General features: G+C 42.7%; 1 protein-coding gene across 1 annotated transcript in view; it reads right to left on the bottom strand.

Annotated features, from left to right (window-relative positions):
* Window positions 1-20983, bottom strand: part of CRYBG3 (crystallin beta-gamma domain containing 3) — an 80007-nt gene extending 59024 nt beyond the window's left edge. Inside the window, exons 1-3 of the mRNA XM_077342232.1 lie at window positions 20492-20983; window positions 9403-9481; window positions 1291-1697 (exon numbers count right to left, since the gene is read on the bottom strand). Coding sequence (XP_077198347.1) covers window positions 1291-1697; window positions 9403-9481; window positions 20492-20619 — 614 coding nt within the window. The 5' untranslated portion in view covers window positions 20620-20983. The remainder of the gene's footprint in view (window positions 1-1290; window positions 1698-9402; window positions 9482-20491) is intronic.
* Between the last annotated feature and the right edge of the window lie 983 nt (window positions 20984-21966).

Genomic DNA, 21966 nt, shown 5'->3' with positions numbered 1-21966 from the left:
ATAATTAAAATAAATAATGTTAATTTTAATGTTTTTTTTTTAACTGGGGTTTTATTTTCTGTGGGGTTTTTATTGTGTAACCTGCACGAGGCGGCTTGCTGGGAATGGTAGGAAACAAGTCCAATAAATAAATATTTTCCAAGTTTTTGCTGTTAAGTCCTAAGAGATGATTCTTCTCAGCAACAACTCAATGCAACGATACATAGAAGAAATTGCAAGATACATTATGTAGTATAAAAAGAATTTGCATTACAGCTGGATAAGTCAGTTTTGACAAGCAATGAATCTTTATTTCTTGCTTATGTTCATTTTCTACAAAATGAAAATTTGGCTCAAAGTTTATTATTTGCAGGATAACTAACAGTAGGCGAGTCAATAATTTATGTTGCCAAGCAGTTCTCCAAAGACAAGGAAATTTCACTTACTAACATGCTTGCTTGCACAACAGATAAAGCCCATCTGTGAAGGTCACTACTATGGGTGTACTGCTAACTGGAAAAAACAAATGCCAAAAGTCTTTACCACTTACTGTGTCATTCATCACTGACCTCTGGTTGCGAAAAACTTTAACTAGTCCACACAAGTCATTACACACTATCATTTGCTGCAGTGAATTAAAGCCCGTAAGCTCAATGATCATTATTCCAGGAGCTCTGTGTTGAGAATGATGGAAGATTTCGAATGTTTGTCACTTCACATTCAAGCTGGTGGTTGTTGAAGGAAACTGTGATATCTAAGATTCTTGTTAAATGACTATCAGACTTTGAAAAGCTGGTATCACTGGGTCAAGTTCAATGATTTTGTTGACAAAAATGTAATTGGATTTTGAATAAATGTGCAATTAATTGGCAGTTTTGAATTTTATTGTTATTGTTATGGGTTGCGGAAAACACTAGTCTGATTGCTTTTTAGAGGACAGAGTAGGCGGCACTGGAGATGAGTTTATGGAACCAAGGGAGTGCTGGTCTGAAACAATTTGGGACCCATTAGAGTAAAAATCTTATGAGTAAACAGGCTTATGGTTGCCTTGTAAGACTGAGTACAGTGCAACTTCCTTACGGTATATATGCCCAAGGTTGCATGTTATGTTGTCTTTTTCTTTTTAATTTATGAATTAGTATCTGTAATGGCTAATTCAGGTTCAGAATTGCAAATAGCACTTCACTACTGTGGTCATTTGTCGGTACCCTTCAGGAATGGAAACATACAGGCCCAGTATATCAACAGACAGTATATCCCAGTGGGCATAAATTACAGCACATATTTCTTGAACTTCTTATTTGCACTTACTTTGAGGCTTCAGCATTTTTTCCCTGTGCTTCCTGCACACCAGAACAGGTGTTCTTCTCTTCAGCTTTATCTGACACCTCACGTGCATTTTTAGACACTGAAAAACCAAATACTTCTGGTTCAGGATATGCATCATTCTGTTGGATAGCTGGGCTTCCAAAGTCCTTGCTGGTTCTACTGCCATCTCCAGGGATGGATTGGTCTGTTTCTTTCCAGGAGGACTTAGAAGCAATACCAAATAAATTCCCAAGAAACTGGAGAAATCCTTCTTTGGGCTGCCTGCCATTAACAGCAGTCTTGCCTTCATGAGCCAAACTCGGCAGACTATTCGCTTTTTTTAATTCTTCCCAAGTCGGGGACCTGCTAAGTTCTTCTGTTGAGAGGTTTTTATTTTCACAGCCGGAAATCTGTAAAGGAAAGATTTCATTATTAATAATGGAGATACAAACTAGTGTTATAATTTTATATGGAACTCATTTAGTATGCATTTCAATCCTTTCCTGAAGGCAGTGTCAGAGGGTAACTGGGTGGGCCTGCAGTAGAACAGCCAGGAGTGCTTATCGGGCAAAGGGAGCTTTGGTTATGGAACACTCGTACCCCCAAAATCTTGTCAATCTCCAGGTGCTACTAGACTAAGATATAGTTGTTCAACCCTTCTCCAAGGAGTTCAGGGACGCAAACATGGGCTGTTCCACTCTGTCATATATTATGCTGGAAGATTATGATTGGGCCAAGGTCACCTCATGAGCTTCATGGCTATGCAAAGATTTGAATCTGGGTCTAGGACCTGAACCCTCTATACACTGTAACATAGAGATACCTTTAGTTGAAAACAGCACACACTATTTTTGAGGTATGATACACTATCAGATGAATCATACATCATACATAATAGATAAAACTCTACTTAGTGATAGAAATTAGTTTATTTGTGGAAGGAAAAGATGTCTTGAAAATTGCTTTTATTTAAAAATGATTTTTCAGAATCACATGTTAAGCACAGAAGTAAATGTTGGAATATGCAAGATCTTCAGTGTGCATGATTCCACAACACAGGAGGAATACTCTACAGGGGGCATCACAGGAGATGTGTATTTCACATAGTTACATTTGGAACCTCCTGGTATTTTTTCAAATAACCTCTTCTAGTGACCTGACTGGCTCAACTGGAGACTTCCTGCTCCTTTGAGCACACTTCCTCTCTGCTTGCCTCCACAACAAACAGAATTAAGACAGTTCTTCATTCTGTTTGCTGTCCTAAAGAGAGTCCTAACAGTTAGACAGACAGTTAGGACATTTTTATCCTCTTTATATACAAAGTTTGTTTATTTTCACAAATCAAAATATTTGATTGTTTTAAGCAGCCTGGTGATCAGTACAAAAGGCCAAATCTACTATACACTGAAAAATTGGGGTGTGCATTTGGCTAAACTGAGTAAACCCCTCCCCAACCCCAAATAACTTACCGCATGCAAATCCTGGGGACAGCTTCTACTGCAGCAAAGTTTAAACTGCACTACAGTAGAAGCCCTCCCATCAGGTCCTTCAATGCAGTTTAAACTGTGCAGCAGCAGAAGCCCTCCCAGTCAAGTCAGAGTACGGCAAGGAGAGACCTCTCCGCTGCATGCAGATGCTGGGCATTGCTTTTCTTGCAGCTCAGTTTAAACATTGCTGTAGGAGAAGTTAAGCAAGACCTAGGATTGGGCTGGCTTTTTTTTTTTTTTTTGTAATAATTTGACCCCTACCTGGGTCCATTGGACCCCTCAAAATTTGGTATTTCCAATAAATAAATAAATAAATAAAAATCAGTATTTGGACACAGGATTGTTCAAAACTGCCAAAACATTTTTTTGGGGACTAATAGATCAAAACAATAAATCTGATTTTTTTTTGTATACCCAGACTAGGAAACAGCAGAACATACAAAACTGCCTTATAAAATCAGGAAACAGGTAATTTTAGCTCAGTGTTGTGTTCTGTGACTTGCAGAAGAAAGCAGAAAAAGATCTCCCACAAATCCTGTCACATTAGATCTTTTAAAAGCAGCAGTATCTCCCCCTCAACCCCACATTTAATATCAGCAAGAAAAGGACCACTGTTTCCAGCATCAAGGATGACCTTCTCACAGAGAGTGAAAATAGTTGTGGCGCAGTGGTAAGGCAGCAGACATGCAGTCTGAAAGCTCTGCCCATGAGGCTGGGAGTTTGATCCCAGCAGCTGGCTCGAGGTCAACTCAGCCTTCCATCCTTCCAAGGTCAGTAAAATGAGTACCCAGCTTTCTGGGTATATGGTAATGACTGGGGAAGGCACTGGCAAACCACCCTGTATTGAGTCTGCCATGAAAACGCGAGAGGGCGTCACCCCAAAGGTAAGACATGACTCGGTGCCTGCACAGGGGATAACTTTACCTTTTAACGGCTCTACTTTACTATTCCAGAGCAAACCACAAGCTATGACAAATGTTCATCCCAAAACATTAAAAAGATCATGAATTAATTTTCCCCAGGGTATAACTTCCCCAATATAACATATATTGCCTTGGATCCAGCAATGAACAAACAGAAAGATAAATAAGCAGTTCCACTTAGCAAGATCTTGTAAAATACTTAATGCTTTCCTTCCTATATACTAAAGTGCTCAGAATCAGGTTGCACAAGATTTTCCCCAAGAGGAAACACAAAGGGAGAACACAATAAAAACTGTGGTAGGTGAAACTTAACACAACTGCTACCTCAGTCTTTTTCTTGCTCTTACACAACCTTCAATTTGAACTTCGTGACTCAGGACGGTGTACAACATACATTTACACACACACAAAAACATGGATATTGAGAACCTTAAAAGAAATAAATTATAGTATTAATATTTCAGCATCTCAGTACCACCAAGCAGTTTTCCAATGCAACCTATCAGAAGACATTCTCCATGGGGGGTTCTCAGGGGGAGGTCCATTTGATGTTATTGGGATCACTGACTCCAAACAAATGCTTGGTGGAAGAGCTCTAGCTTGCAGGTCCCGTGGAACAGGGGAAGCTCCAACAGGGCCCTGATTTCCTTCGGGTATCCATTCCACCAAGGGCGGGGGGCAGGACAAAATGTCCTGGCCATGCTTTAGGCCAGACATACCTCCATGGGGCCAGGGACCACTAGCTTGTTGGAGTTTGCAGTGTGCAACGCTCTTCAGGGGACATAGGCAGAGAGGTGGTCCCTTAGGGATGTTGGACCCAGACCACAGGTGGCCTTGAAGATGAGAACCTGCACCTTAAACTTGAACTGGAATTCAATCAGAAGACAGAACAGCTGCCAAAGGATGGGACATATATGGTCGCTTCAGGGAGTACCTGCACTTCTGGGTCAAGGATAAAGGTAGGCGCACATAGAATGCATCTACCATAGAAGTCTAGCCTACAGGTAACCATTGTATGGATTACAGCTTGGCAAAGATGGAGAAATGCCAGCCAAGCTACTGTACCTCCATTGTAAGGCTGGATCTAAAGGTGTCATTCTGCATGGGTAAAGTTTTCTTTGATCACAGAATAGCTGGTTTCTATCTTGAGCTGCAGTATTGTGTGATTAAATTGTATATGTTTATTACCGTATTTGCCGGCGTATAAGACGACTAGACGTATAAGAGGACCCCCCCCCAATATTTCCACTCAAAATATGGTTTGTTATATACCCGGCCCGCCCCTGCATCTCCCTGTGACCGGCACTAGTGCACAAGTGCACATGTGCGAGCTCTGCGCAGACAAAGGGTGGGCCGGAGCGCCGCTGTTTCCCACCGAGCAGAACGGGCTGGTCACACTGAAAAGGCTGGCACCCGTCTCACTGCTGATGCTCGCCACAGCCACGCTGATGACCCGCCGCGGCCGCGCTGGATACCGCGCGATACTGGATGGTACGTAGAATGATGTGGGCGGACATCGGGAGGCCACTATGGGCAGCTATGTCTATCCCAACTGAAGTGTACCCGGAATATAGGACGACCCCCCTCCCCACTTGGAGGCATGTTTTTCAGGGGGGAAAAGTAGACTTATACGCCAGCAAATACAGTATTTATGCTATTTATTGTCCGCCTTTTTCATAGGAACTCAAGGTGTATTATACATAGTGAGCCAGTAAAATCACAAAAACTGGGAAAATAGTTCAGTTTTGCATAGTTTGCAGAAGACTAGGAGAGTGAGAACTTCCCTTTCTCGAGCAGGCTATTCTACAAGGTGGGAACCACAACAAAATGCTTTTATACTGATGCAAGTTATCACACAGCCAGGCTGAACTGCTATAGAATCTAAATAATAGAGCATCGTGTAAACTCTTGCAAAAACATCTTGCACAATGCAAGCTTTTTTTTGTTCTGCCTGCAGTTCTTTGCAACTTTTTTGAAGGGTGGTATAAAACTATAATAAAAATAAATATTTATAACAAATTATTTATTTGGGGATTTAGTGGGTATCCCATTAATACTAAAAAAAAATCACTAAAAATCACTAATACTAAAAAAATAACCCTAACCATGTAATTCATAGAAACAAAAATCTCAAAGACCAGTGTATGAAAGAGTGAATGCATGACTTGAAGCATATTTACATAAGTGTATTACAGTATTTGCTGGCGTATAAGACTACTTTTCCCCCCTGAAAAACATGCCTCCAAGTGGAGGGGTCGTCCTATACGCTGGGTGCACTTCAGTTGGGATAGACATAGCTGCCCATAGTAGCCCATAGTACTATACTGTAATGTAACAAACCCTATATTTTGAGTGGAAATGTTAGGGGGTTGTCTTATACGCCCAGTCGTCTTATATGCCGGCAAATACGGTAATTACTATTATCCAGCAGCTTGTGCTAACTGTATCAATGCACAGATCTGTTTCTGTCTGAAGAATTACATTTGAAGCAGGCCTACTGAGTACTATTTTAAGACAGCTTGTTAGGGAATACCCAAGTGAAAGACAACCAAATATGGATTTTGGTTTCAGCAATGGATTTTGGTTTCAGCAAACCAACAGTTTATACCTTGATTTCAGACAGGAATGATTAGCCTAAATTTCTGTAAAAGCTATCAATTAAAATGTCTGTTTATTTTTATTGTATGGCAATTGCACTTACTTAGCAATTAACATGATTATACCTCCACCAATACCAAAGGAAATTCCGCTATGGCATACAAGTGCAAAGTAAAGGACAAATACAGGTACCCACCTGCAGTCTATCTGGGGGCTAAGCAAAATTTTGCAAACAAAGCAGAAAAAATCTTAAGTATAGACTGCAGCAATTTTTCCTTGAGCTTTTTCAATACCTAGATTTAGGTCTTGGCTTTCCAAATGATCAACATTTCTTTCCCTCTCCACTTATGTTAAGAAAAAGCATCTTGGTTTTCTTTTTTAAATGCTGAAATCACTTTGTGCTGACACAAAGTCACAACTAATTGAATTATCTTGCACGAGCATCCCAAGTCAACTTGGGGTATTATGGGAACCAGTCAACTGTACCAGTGCCACTACTCTGGGAATAACTCCTATTCTCAAATGCTTCCTAACAGCATTACACAAAATTGTACAGAAACGAGGCATAATGGGAACTGTGGATCATGCATAATCCCCAAAGCAATAAATCTCCTGCATCAGGACAAAAAACATATTAGATAAGAAACCTGCTATAATGGTATTTAAGCTATTTTTGAGTGTAGTGCAGATAGCCTGCACACCAGTGTAGTGCAGTGAGGCCTGGGGGGGGGGGCAGTCTTTGGCCAAGGGACGCCGCTGCCGCCTGAGCCCCTGCTCCACTTGCTTTCCCACTGGCACCCCTGACTTCCCGCCACCCGTTGGGGGCGCTGCCAGCAGCAGCTGCGCAATGCCACACCATGAGGGAGCCCCAGCCATGGCAGCCGCTGGAGAGGATCAAAGGTGAGCTGGCGGCAGAGTAGCCCCCGAGGCAGCAGCTGGGGTGGAGGATGAGCCGCCGCCCAGTATCGACTGATCTACGGACTGATACCGATCCCCGGCCCGGGGACCACTGGTGTAGTGGTTAAAGTGTCAGACTGGGCTCTGGTAAACCCAGGTTCAAATCCCCACTCTGCCATGGAAGCTTGTGAGGTGACATTGGGCCAGTCACACCCTCTCAGCCTAAACTACATCAGATGGCAATGATGAGGATAAAATAGGAAAGGAGAACAATGAAAACTGTCAAGCTAAAGCGGCTGCAATGCACTTCCATGATGACATTAAAACAGTCTTAGGCAATTCTCAAAGGAAGTCTGTAAGGAGTTTTATTGCACCCAAAAAGAGCACAAGCAAGCAAACAGTTACAGCAGGAAGATTATTGCTAAAGACAAAGCACAAGGGCAACCAGGATACATACAGGTTTCAGCCCATAACCCCGACTCAGTCACACATTTACTCACCAAAACCTTTTCCCATAGAAAGGCCCTTTCATCCTAAAAGTGAAAGCAACTCACAATTTAGCACCTGGGTGCTAAACATTCCCCAAGGACACTTATTCCCTTCAGATACTACACAGGCCTTCTACAGAAGCTAACAAGTCATAAGCACATCTGGCCTTGACCCTGGCTTGGTGGAATGAGATCCCAATTGAGATCAGGGCCTTGTCAGAACTTTGACAGTTCTGCCGGGCCTGTAAAATGGAGCTCTTCCACCAAGCCTTTGGTTGTTGCCAGCGTGGATACAACAGAACAAATCAGGGCTTTTGGCATTGCTGTTTTCCCTTGCATTCACAGCGCATTTCCATTGTTTTTTTAAAGCCATTTCCTATCAAGTTCACCACACACCACATTTGGGATTAATTTTGGCTTCTGTATAGCTTTCCCTCACTTCAGCCTTCAATTCACTTTCTGGCTGGTTTATCTCCAGCTTATTTGAAAGTCCTTTTGGGGCAGATCTCCCCCCCCCCCCGCCCACTCAAAAGCTGAAATTTAATCAAATGCATAAAGATTCCTTTGGACTAGTTTCACCTGCCTTTTTCCTCCCCTCAAGAGAACACCCTGCCACTCCAACACTGCCCACATTGTACTTGTACCTCCCACTCCATACCTTCCTTCTCCCTTTTTAGGTTTACAATCTCCATCTGTTACTGTTTCCTAGCTTCCGAATATTTTCATTGTATACACTTTGAGTCACAAAGTAAGGGGTGTTTTTTTTTTTTTGAGCAATCACACATCTACAGCCACAGGGTTATAATGTTCTGAGGGAGTGGGGTATGCAAGCAACGCAATAGTTCAAATATCCTCCATCGTCCAATGAACATGCCTCTGGCAAAATTGACCAACTGGTAGATTCACACAATTGGGGTGTGATTCTTCTGAGTTTAACGCAGGGGCTATACTCTGGGAATCCATGCAGAAGAATCAGAGAAACCATAAAGGTGCAGAGTCTACGTACAACATTTGAATTAAGTCATACCGATCTGAATTTAGTGAAAACTGAGAATAAGCTATGTGTGCAGAAAGGACTTCAGTCTTCTACAATTTTAATTTGCTTATTCTGAAATGTCCCTTTGTGTTCAGTGCAGTTTACTTTTAAGTAAGCATGCAGGATTGCAGCATAAATCACTTGACTGTTAGACTATACTTCTTCACAGCACTCTATGTGGGCAATGAGAGTGTAAACTATGGGTTGGATCACTTCTGTTAAATAAAGAGCTTTGCTCTGTTGGAAGTGAGCTCCTCAATTAGTAGAAGGGATTGGTAAAAGCCAGCCCTAATAGTGCAGGGAGTGCATCACATCACATAATAATTGCATAGAGAGTTGGGAAAGAAACAAAGATATTTTATGTACTCACTGACCCAACTGTCAGCAATATTAATATATTTGTTCATATACAGAGACATTTTTGTTAGGAACATTTGTTCATCGCCTTCCTTCTGATTAGATCTCTGTTTGAAATCTAGTAACTGAGAGAGGTGACCAAGAGGGAGGAGCTCATGGACATGAGCACCAATTTTTTAAAAGGTTATTTTCCATCTTTTAAAAAGGCACAGCTAGGTAAGCAGATTCCTGCACGGCTTTTTTTTTTTTTTACAATTGCTTCTTAAAATCATAAACATTTAGTAACTCTGAGGTCAATCAATCAGCACTGTCGTCTTTAAAAATAATACCTTTGCCAGATCTGGGAGAGGGCTACTTTCCTTTCTCCGATATGCCACATTGGTCGATTCAATCTCCTTAACTTCAAAGCTGAAAAAGTAGAGAAGTTGAATTTAGTTATTGTAATTAATTTGAAGTAGTTATGGTACTAAACATAGGGATCAGTTCCCCTTTATGTTATTTTCCCATATCAGTCACTGTGATATTTAACAATGTTTTCTCACCTAGATTACACCAGTGAATGAATACTGGAGAATCTTTGCCACCCTTCCTCTCTGCAAATAATTATGTCAGTAATTTTTCAAAAGAGTTTTACTCCTCCAACATAACCACTGGAATGAAATTATATCTCTCATGTGATTCAATTAAAATCTTTAGTTATTTGTCCACATTTCACTCACGACACTAGTTCTGCTCCAGCTATTACCAAAAGACACACAAACATGCAGCACAATTCTGTATGTGGCTCTCCGTGAACCTATTTATATGAATGGAGCTTGTTTAGAAAACTATTATGAGAATTGGGCTATCAGGTAGTAACACACTGGCTGCAATCAAGATCTGTCAAATGTACTTTAAATCAGTGGTCCCCAACCCGCGGGCCACGGCCCAACGCCGGGCCGCAAAGGCCTTGGCGCCGGGCCGCAGCTCCCTCTTCCCACCCCCCCTGAAGCGAGAAGCTCGCCAGGCCGCGAGCAAACTGGCTGCCGAAGCGGCTGATTAGCTCGCGGCCCGGAGGGGCCGGGAGAGGGAGCCGCGGCCGCCGGCATGGCAGTGGCGCAAACGAGCACGCACAGACTGCTGGGCGGAAACGCGCGTGCGCGGCAGTCCACGCATGCGCGTTTGCGTTGGGGCTGCTGCGCGTGCGCGGGGCCCCGGGCTGCCCTCTCCCGCCACTCCGGAGCAGCGGTCCGCGGCAACCGGAAGGTTGCGGACCACTGCTTTAAATTCTCATAAAACAAAAAGCCCATATCTTGCTTGTACTAAATTATATTTAGAATCTGAGAATAGGCCAGTTACTGCTGAACAGAGTGTTCATGACCCAGATTATCACTTTTGATACAGAAAAATATTACAATTCACTGATTCTTTCACAGAATGTTCCACAAGTATAACCACTGCAGGTACTGGAATGAGATATCGTATTTTAAAGGAGAAAATAAGGACATTTAATACTGTTCTCAGAGCTAAACAAAAGCTCTGTCAGCAATGGGGGAAAAAACTAAGGAAAAATGAATGACACTGCATGAGAGCAGTAATTTTCCACAAAAGTTCTTCTATTCACAAGAACTCACTTCAAGAAGGACGTAGATAAAATTGAAAGTGTATAGAGGAGAGCGACAAGGATGATCTGGGGCCAAGGGACCAAACCCTATGAAGATAGGTTGAGGGACTTGGGAATGTTCAGCCTGGAGAAAAGGAGGTTGAGCGGGGACATGATAGCCCTCTTTAAGGAGAAGAAGAAGAGTTGGTTCTTATATGCTGCTTTTCCCTAGCCGAAGGAGGCCCAAAGCGGCTTACAGTCGCCTTCCCATTCCTCTCCCCACAACAGACACCCTGTGGGGTGGGTGAGGCTGAGAGAGCCCTGATATCACTGCTCGGTCAGAACAGTTTTATCAGTGCCGTGGCGAGCCCAAGGTCACCCAGCTGGATGCATGTGGGGGAGCGCAGAATCGAACCTGGCATGCCAGATTAGAAGTCCGCACTCCTAACCACTCCACCAAACTGTATCTGAAAGGTTGTCATTTGGAGAAGGGCAGGATTCTGTTCCCGTTGGCTGCAGAGGAAAGCACACGCAGTAATGGGTTTAAACCAGTGATCCCCAACCTGTGGGCCGCGGGCCGGTGTTGGGCCGCGGCGGCCATGGCGCCGGGCAGCGGCTCCCTCTCCCCGCCCCCCTGCAGTAAAAAACTTCCCAGGCCTCAAGCTTGCAGCCCGGGAAGCTTCTTACTGCGGGAGAGCGGGGAGAGGGAATCAGGGCCAGGCCGCGCATCGCGCATGCGCGGCCCGCAGGCGCGGCCCGATGCCCTGCCGGTCCCCAGCCTCAGAAAGGTTGGGGACCACTGGTTTAAACTACAAGTACAACGATATAGGCTATATATCAGGAAAAAAAATTCACAGTTAGAGTAGTTCAGCAGTGGAATAGGCTGCCTAAGGAGGTGGTGAGCTCCCCCTCACTGGCAGTCTTCAAGCAAAGGTTGGATACACACTTTTCTTGGATGCTTAGGGCTGATCCTGCGTTGAGCAGGGGGTTGGACTAGATGCCCTGTATGGTCCTTTCCAACTCTATGATTTTATGATTCTATATAAAATATAGGCAGTAATACAAGATAGTACAATCAAATGAGTTTGCAGTTGCACTACCCTCAGGTTCTTACTGCAGATACTGTGTCACGGTAAAATCATCTACTTCCACATTTATTTTAACATCTCTATTAGAAGGTCAGAAATATTACTATAAAGATGAGCATTCAACATCTACTGCAGAGGTAACCAACTTTTCGAGAACTTCAAAGGCAGACAGTGACAGGCAAGCTGCACATTTATTAGTATAACCAGCATATCATTTTCATGATGAACATGGCAGGTGCCAAACTTGTTAACTGAAATACTGCAATTTTTTTCAAGGTCTGATTTGTATTTCCTGCATTTGATTAAAACAGTATCAGCTAAGGTTATAGAAAAAACATAGAATCAAAACGTGTTCTGAATCCAGAGATGCTGGAAATACAGAGAACTGCACAAGGAATTCAATCACATCACATAATCTGTAAAATATTTTCTTTTTTTGTAAAGTATATATACAAATACACAATTACATTTTCAAAGTCTGTGGAAAACATTTGGCCAAGTGCATTTCCCTACCTTTGTTCTTCATAACAATCCCTTGGAAGCATACAGAAAAAAGCCCATCCCCTCTTTTCCGCTATTTAAGCACTCCACCCACATTGTGTACACAAAATCTGTTTGCAATGCTGAGCACAAATGCTCGGATCTTAGAAGGAAACTGAGCACTGGCAAGAGAACAGAGATATATTAGTTTTGGCAATATGGTTGGGTGGGTATGGAAGGAGAAAGGCAAGGATTCCGGAGACCAGATTTGGACATCTCAGAATTGTGCAAGATAACATAATTGCAAGACTAATATTTAAAAACAGTGTTATTTAACCTTGTTAATAACTGCTCTGAATATGTCAGATTCCCAGGTTAAGTACTTGAATAGGACACTGGAGAAAGAATGACAGAGAACAGGAATAAGGGGGAAGACCCAAATAACTTGAGATAGACCAAAGTTACACACATATACACTCCTCCCAATGTCTTATGGACACCTGCTTCAATAGCTACTGTGGAAGCACTCATCCTGTATCAAGTACATTTGTACAGAATCTGCAAAAGACTACTCCCTACAAGCCTTCAAGTTTTGCAATTTTAGGAACTATTACCCAAGTTCAAATTACCTAAAAAGGGTATGCCAAAGATAAAATGTGGTAATAAGCTACCTTATCCTCCTTCATTTGTACAAAGCTGAGTTTCACGAGAATTACCAATTGCATTGGTTCTTCTAGCATATTATTTAGGATTTTTTAAAATCTTTATTAAATGGCTATCACACTGTTTACTATGATCTTTTAGCCATTTTGGGTTTTTAATGTACTAATTATAACTTGTACTTGCAGTTTCACTTTGGATCAATGCTCAGACATTACACCATTTCTTGTTTCCATTTCTACAGTTCCAAAATTAATGACAAACAGACCAAACAGTTACTGGATAAACTTGGTCTTAAAGAGACTGAGGAAAGCTGAGCTAAAGAAAATGAAAACACATTTCTGAGGTAGCTGCACATTAACACATAGAACAGAACAGCAGCTGGGAAGCCAGAAACCATGAATAAAATTCAGTATAAACTGTAGCATTTTGAGGAAAGCAATGTTTTTTTATCATACTGTTTACAGTTGTTCTTTTACAATGCAGCAGAAATTAGTAAAACAGACATGATTTCTATACTTATGAAAGGTGTTTAGTCTAATTTCCAAATAACCAATTTCTGAATATACTACATGAAATGGTAAATGTGCTTTACCTCCTCAGATGTATCACTCATACAATCTGTACTAATTTATCGGGATTAAAACTAGTATACGTGTCAAGATAATGTCTGCCGTACAATATGTATAGCTGCCCTAAAGCTGGTAAGCACTAGCAATAGCTCCAAGTTAAGAAGATGCAACATTAAGGCACAACACTTCATAGTCTACAGGAAAAAGGATAAATACACAATGCTGAAATTCTTCCACTCACTAAAGAACATATCAGCCTGATCCTAAAGAAAAATCTATCGATTTTAAAGGCCAGATTAATTTTTCTTATACATTACATACTCCTGTTAATTTTACCTGGAATTAAATGGTTCTCTCTACAACAGAAAGAACACACATTTGTAAAATACTATTCAAACCTATCTAAGTTTTCAGTATGCAATTGATTAGGTTTGATTAAAATATAGTCATTGTTAAGGGCATTTGGAAGAGGGGGAAAAGCACTGCCGTGCTCAAAACCTCAGAATTTCACAAAACTGACAATGAACCTTTTAGAAAGCTTCCTCCAAATATCACTTCTAATTCTAAAAATATTATTGACCAATATTATTCAAAAGAACCAATCTGCAGTGTATATTAATGACAGGCTTTATTTTTGCAGAGCTTTTGAATATCAGGATTATGGCAGATTACACTGAGTTTTTCCTTCTAGCATCTGTCAAGCACAACTACTACTATTAATATAAGATGCATTAGACAAATAGGTCAGATGCGGGTTTTATACTTTTTGAATTATAAATAATGCTTCTGGTGATTATAGTGCATTCTAAAACATATCTGGTAGTATATAGCTTCTATGACAAGTAAGGCAGAAGCAATAACTTCCAAGTAAAGATTATGTAAAGATGTAAAATTCCCAGTAGTTTTGAAGCCGTGGGGAAAGGCTGGAAAAAACTGAAATACATGCAGTGTAGTATTTTACTTGTTTAATAACAGGGAAAGTGGAATGTATAAAACTTAGCATCTAAAATTGTACTGTTTGTCATATTTATGAAATGTAAGGAGTTCTACAAGCAAACTGCAAATATACCCAATATTAAATGACTGCTGCAAACTTATGCTATATGTGCATACTACCATCTTTAAGGTAAGAAAAAATAGAAGCAGAACTAAGCACACACACACCCATTTTGTAATGAACAAAAGTATTATTTGTACTGAAAAAATCTTAAATAATCACAATAGGAGTACCAGCATATTTGGATATTGAGTTACAGTATAGTTCTCTATTGACAAATACAAGTGTTGAGCAGCTTGGAGTAGTGGTTAGGCGTGTGTACTTCTAATATGGTGAGCCGGGTTTGATTACCCACTCCCCCACATGCACCCAGCTGGGTGACCTTGGGCTCACCACAGCACTGATAAAGCTGTTCTGACTGATCAGTAATATCAGGGCTCTCTCAGCCTCACCTACCTCACAGGGTGTCTGTTGTGGGGAGGGGAAAAGGAAGGCAACTGTAAACTGCTTTGAGATGCCTTCTGATAGAGAAAAGTGACATAAAAGAACCAAATCTTATACTGTGAACAAATCCTACATTTGTAAAGACTCAATCATAAGTAAAGTCAACAATCATACAACAAAATTAATCTGTTATAAATACATTTATGTGTACAGGTAGGAGGGATCTTGAAAATCTTGGAAGTTAAGCAGGGTTAGTACTTGTAATACCACCAAGGCAGTCTTTGCAGAGGAAGGAAGTGGCAAACAACCTCTGTGCCTCATTTGCCTTGAAAACCCCTTGCAGGGGTCTTCATAAGTTAGCTGAGACTTGATGGTAGGGAGAGAGAAATATGATGGGCCAGGAGAAGAATAACCATAGAGAACCCCCTCTCTGTGCACAGAATAGTAAGGCACATGCCTCTTCATTAAGGTCTGTGAAATATCTCATTGTCCCTATGCACTATCCTCAGGCTACAAAAAAATCCACCGAGCAACTAACACCAGTAGACCATTCAGGAAGGGATCATTACAAAAAAAAAAAAAAAATTATACCACCTTTCTACACTACCAGAGTCCAGAAGGCAGAAAGTATAGAATTAAAAACAAACTTGAAAAGATTTAAACAATTAAAAATATACAGTTTAAATCATAAAACCAATTTCATAACAAATATACAACTGATACTAGAAGGGGGCCCAGTAAGCACTAGAGAGGTATGCCAGAGGAAACAAAAAGCATTTATGCAGAGATGGAAGGAGACAGCCTTTCTCTCACTTCTCTACACAGTTACAGGCTCCTTTTGTCATTCTGTCCACCTTCATCTGGAAAGGGTAGCCATAAAATTGCAGGGCTTTAAGATCTCCTGGGATTAGCAACATCACAATTCCAGGGGGCTATTGCCAGCTGGTTTAACAGAGCCAAAAGCAGGAACTCTCCTTCCTTCAGTACTAGGTTTCTGCAGGAAGACTCCTTGATATGGACACCTCATGACAGAGATGGAAATAAATATGGTTCTTTTGGTTGATTGCAACGGGAGGGCAGCTGTGCAAGCCACTGCTCAAACAGTTCAGTGCAACTTACAGAGTTCAATAATAAAATAAATATTTCCCTGTATCCAAACAAGTGTTCCTGAAAGCCAGTGCAGGCAAGATTTGAAAATGAAGATTTAACTTTCGTGGCATCCTTAATATAATCAGTGCACTACTTCAAATACCTGATTACAACTTACTGAGTAGCGTAACTTGAAGCCTACTCTATGAAGCTAACTTCATAGGGTAGTTGAGTTGGTCTGCAGTAGAACTCTACAAGATTGGGGGGGGGGTATAAGCTTTCAAGACTCTCTAAGATTCTACTGGACTTGAATCTAGTTTAGCTGACATTACTTAATAATCTTTTTAAAGCCATAGTATTATGTGTCACATCTCAACCATGTGCATTGCTCAACAAAAATTGGAACAAGATGTCAAATTACTATATAACTTCTTTGAAGCAGCAACCAAAGTCACTTGATTTCAATTATAGTTTAACTAAGATTCAAATTAATATCTGACTAAACAAGTCTGTTTAAGTGGCACAATTGCTTGATGACTAGATGAGTAAACAAAAGTTCTACCCTTCAGGTAAGTAGAAACATGCAAGTGGAGATATACATATACAATGTTAAAAATATAAGCTACATTCAGCAAATCAGCACATTAAGTGAGCTGAAAAAACTATTTCCATCTTCACTTGGCCTGGATAATGGCTCCATATTTTGACCTGGCCACACAGATACATGTCATTGCGACTGCAAGGCTACTTTTTTGTAACATGCTCTGCATGCCCATGACAACAACCTAGAAATTCTTGCTGGTACAGAATGCTGCAGCTCATTTATGATTATTATTTATTACATTTCTTATCCACCACTCCCAGCATGCTGGCTCGAGGCAGGTTACAAAGTAAAGATAAAAACCCCACAACAGTAAAACCCCAATAAAATCCATTAAAACAACAACCAATAAAAAACCCCAACATGGTGTAAAAATAATCCTACCCCATAATGGAACGAATGCCACTGGGCAGCAGTGTCAACAATCACCAAGGTGGCTGAAAGATGGTATGACATGCTTCCTGAGGGGGCACCAATCAAATCTTTCTCCAACACTGGCCTCAAATGTAGATCTGGCAGAAGAACTCCATCTTGCAGGCCCTGTGGAAAGCTGGCAGCTTCCACAGGGCCTGCAGCTCTCCAGGGAGCTCATTCCACTAGGTAGGGGCCAGGATCTTGGAGATGCTGAGTTTCAGGCGACTCTGCTCAAGCTATCCAGCTCATTCCCCACTGCCACCCTCTGGGTTCGGTTCAGGAGAAAGGAGAGTAGCCAATAAAGTGCTGTGACCTGTATCCCCATCCCGGAGAGATGGTGAACAAGTAATGCATGGATGACCACATCAAATGAGGCCATCAGATCTAACATAATGAGTATGGCTGACCTGCCTGATCCAGCTGGTGCTTGGGGTCATCCATTAGGGCAACCAGCATCGCCTCCACACTGTAGCCAGGACAAAAGACAGAATGGTATGGATCAAGAGCTGAAGTTTCTTCCAAGAATGCTAGGAGCTGGTCCGCAGCAGCCGTTTCAACCACCTTACCCAGAAACGCAAGATGTGAGACTGGGTGGTAGCTGGCTGGTCCTGTGAGTCCAGCGATGGTTTCTTGAGAAGAGGGAGAACCATTGCCTCCTTCAGCAGCTTAGGGAACTCCTCAGTAGACAAGGAGACTTATCCGCTGGCTGTCCCCCTGAGAAGCCAAGATGGATAGGGATCAAGAGGACAAGTGGTTGCCCTCACTGCCCCCAACAACTTGTACACTTTGGTAAACAAGAGCCGCCTGAAGCCGATCAGGAATTACAACTATTCTTTAGTCCCCAATTAATTCAACTCAAGGTCTTATGATCCACTTATCTACAGGACCCCTGCCTACTCTATATATTTCATTAAGACAACTTTGCTAAACAATACCTCCTGTAGGTGCCAGTTGATGACAATGGCAATCTGTACCTGAGTCTTCTCTGTTGTGGTCCCCTACCTGGTGGAAAGGTCTTCCTGATGACATTAGGAAGCCAGGAACATTTCTATCATTCTTCAGAACATGTAAAAGAGAACCGTTCATGAGGGTACTTTTTAAAATAAAGGACAAGGATTATAGGAAAAGGAAAGGAGGCACTACTAAAGAAATCATTGCCCTATGTCCCCTACGGGGCTTTATCTTCTGCGGGTACCAACTTGTTGGTGGCTCCTGGCCCCCGGGAAGTTCCCCTGGCCTCAACCAGGGCCAGGATTTTTTCGATCCTGGCCCCAACCTGGTGGAATGAGTTCCCGGAAGAGCTGAGGGCCCTGCAGGAGCAGTCTATGTTCCACAGGCCCTGTAAAACAGAGGTCTTCCACCAGGTCTATGGTTGAGGCCAGGGTATGGAAGATCAGATGAGCCCTTCCAGGAGAGATGACCACCAGGCCAGACCACCGCCTTGTGGTAGATGGCTGGCATCCGTGGATTCCCATAGGATGGCATTGAGAGGAAGTGAGTTGTGCAAATGTGGAAGGATAGGTTTTTTGCCACCAGGGTATGTAAATTTTAATGGGGCATTATAATTCTTGCATTTTATGTGGGGTTTTTACTATGTAACCCGCTGTAAGATGGCTTGCCAATAGCAGCGGGAAATAAGTATAACAACAACAACAGTTTAATGTTTGAAAAGTATGGAACAGTTTTCCCTCCCTTTCCCTGCTCACACTGCATTGTTTATTGGATAATTATTGTTTTTATGTCATTGTTCTCTATCTGCATAATCTGATTTTACTACATCTATTACATTAGTTTTATAATTCTGTAATCTTCCTTGGGTCTCAACAAGAAAGCAGACAGTAAGTAAGTAAAGTGGATTTGGGACTCTAAAGTTTAGAGGAGGAATATAAAGAAAGGTAAGCTATAAGTGAACTATTATTAAGAAAGTTTCAGCTTGCCCAAATGTAAGTTTCAGGGAGAGTTATCCTCCAATAGCAAATGAAGTTTTAAAGCCTACTCCTTTCACCCAAATCTTTCTCTCTATATATACCATCCTCCCTTACAGTTCAGGGCAGTTACACAGAACATAAAGATAGTACAGCATAATTCATAATGTTGAGTAAAACAACAACAGTGGTTTTTCATAACTGGTAATAACAATTTCTATAACATTTCCTGTAACATTTCCATATAACAATTTCCATATAACAATTCTAATACTAATGTTGACAACATTAATTTGCTAATTCCACAGGCAGATCAGTTCGGAGTTCAGTACATAGGTAGGATTTTTTCTGGGGATCCAGTTAATACTGTTGGTTTGGTCAGCCTCATCCCAATGTCTGGCGGAAGAGCTCCAATTTGGAGGCCCTGTGGAACTGTTGTAACTTTGGCAGGGTCCTGGTCTCTTCAGGGAGCTCATTCCACCAGGTGGAGACCAGGTCAGAGAAAGCTCTGGCCCTGGTTGAGGTCATACATGCTTCTTTGGGGGGCAGGGGACACCAGCCAGTTGGAAGTGGCAGAGCACAGAGCTCTTTTGGGGGAAGGGGCGTAGGCAGTGAAGCAGTTTCTCAGGTACACTGGACCCAGACCCCTGTATGGCCTTAAAGGTGATTACTAGAAGTGGGGAAGGCAATAGACAGCCTATCTGCATCTCTAGAATCTTCACTCTAAGGATGCCTATTGTACGCACTGCAAAATTTTTAAAACCAGTCCTTTCAGTAATGCTATTCATTAACTGAAATATTATATCAACATAGAAACATTATTTAACTACGTCCTCTGGTTCAATTTCTTTAGTTAACAGAACTGTCACTGACTTCCACTTTGTTGTAAGCAACATTTAAACATATTTCTGTGTGTGTGTGTGTGTGTGGAGGTTAGTAAAGCTTTCAGCCAACAAATTCCAAATGGGTTAGTGTGCAGCAGGAAAAATAAACGATCACGAAGCACCTCAACAACTTTCCATTCTACCATAAACGTTTGCAGACCAAAGTCACGAAAGATGTAGTAAGTAGATCCTCGACAAAGATTTCTATACAAGGTTATGGAGAGGCAAAAAAACCGTCGACTTAAAACCACAGTCCCACAACCCTCTAATTGGTCAAAAGCTCTGCCCCATAATAAACTGTCGGAGGCTGAGGTGATTTTATTTTCTTGGAGGAAAGAATGAGGTCAGAAAGAAACAATTCGCCGGGCTTGTGTGCCCAAATCACCGTCTCCGCACGATCACGAAGTTTTGAGAGTTTTCCTCCAACTCGCCGGTGGGCTGTGACACTCCTCGAGCCACCCCTCCAGCCTCTACCCGGGCCAGAGAGGGGCTACCGCCACCCCTTCCGACCCTGCGAACACCCCTTCTGCACCGTGAAGCAATACAGGAGAGGCAAGCAGCCAAGGCTAGATGACAAGGGCGGGGGAGGAAGCAAGGGAAGGGGTGAGCCATCCGAGCCACGCACAGAAGGCAAGCCGCGCGACGCCGTCCGCCCAAACTTTTGCCGGCGCTCTTCCCTTACCTGCCTGTTTCCTGGGGGGCTCCTTTGCCCTCTTCCTCGGGCTCCTTGGATGCGCTCCTGTGGAAAAGTCGGGAGAAGCTGCTGTGCCAGGAGGAACCGGCTCTCCTCCGGCTACTCCCCGCGGACATCTCCGGGAACGGCTGAAGGCGCCAACCGTCGCCCCTTTCGCCCGATTTCGTGCCACGAGGAGGACCCCTTCCCGCGCTGTCCGTGGCGGGGAAAAGCCCTCGCTCCTGAGTTCCTAGTCCATCCGCGCCAGCGGGACAGGCAGAGCGGTTTCCCTTCTTCCTCCGGGACGGGCTGCAGGCAGCTCCCCTCAGCTGCCCGCCCCTCAGGGAGGAGCCACGGCTGCGAACAGAGCCGCTCGCCCTCTCACTAGGCAGCCGTAGCTGGGGTTCCCGCGCGCCTCGGCCCGGCTTTGGGCGTGACGTTTCCGCCTCCTCCCGCTCTCGGTTCCGCCAAGAACTTCAGGTTGGCCGAACTCCTGCCTTCCCTTCCAAGGAGAAGCAGGGACTGCCAATGGGCGCACGGCTCCCCGACGGCCACGTGAAAGGGGCGGGGACTCGAGTCCGCGGCGCAACAATGTGGGCAAGAGCGCCAGCATTTCCTTTGGGTCAAGCGGGAGGGTGAAAAGCCTTCCCCGCGCGCCACTTCAAGAGCTCCCCTTTCTTTTCACAAATTGGTGAGGTGATAGGAATTGTAATCCACGTTAGTAGTGACTGTGAATACAGAACCGAGTATACCGAAACGTCGTGAACATGCAGAGATCCAGATCTCTTCCCCACCCCCCATGTGCGCCTTCTTTCTAAATTGGCACGAGAAAGGGATGCCCCCCAAAAGGGGTGTCCATATCCTGAAGAGCTCTTAACATCTGTAGCGTGGCTCTAAGTTTGTTTGAAAAAACCACAAAGACGTCGACAGAAGTTCACCCTGGCCCTACTCACTTTCTAAAAATACTTAAGCACCAGGTAAGACATTGTTGGCCACCACTCAGCACCCCTGGTCTACATGCAAAACAATGTGAGCGAGGTGGTAAAACAAGCTGTGCTATTTCAGGTAGGGAGAGGCACATTCTTAATTATGTCCCATGTTAAAAAACAAACTAGCTCTTCTAAAAACTTCCACCGGATTACAAAAATTAGCACACCAGGCTGACCTAGCCCTTTACATACAATGTTAATTTTCTCCTCAGAAGAAATTGAGAGTGCATGGGAAAGGTTAACAATGGCATCTCTTCCCTGTAGTCTGAAAAAGGACATGTACTATTTCATTCAGCTACGTGTCTAGAGCAGCAGGACAGCATGTAGTTAAAGAATAGAGTCTTTAGTGATTTTGAGTGTGTACCAGTATTATAGATTGAATAATTGTGAAAGTTGTATTTACTGTCCACCCACTATTCCTAAATTGACAATCTAGACATGCAGTTTGGCACACCAAAGTCAACTGAAAACAATGGACTTCAATACACTTAAGTC

The sequence above is a fragment of the Paroedura picta genome, chromosome 6 (genome assembly GCF_049243985.1).
Source record: "Paroedura picta isolate Pp20150507F chromosome 6, Ppicta_v3.0, whole genome shotgun sequence".
Lineage (NCBI taxonomy): Eukaryota > Metazoa > Chordata > Lepidosauria > Squamata > Gekkonidae > Paroedura > Paroedura picta.
This window is presented reverse-complemented; position numbering and strand designations above follow the sequence as displayed.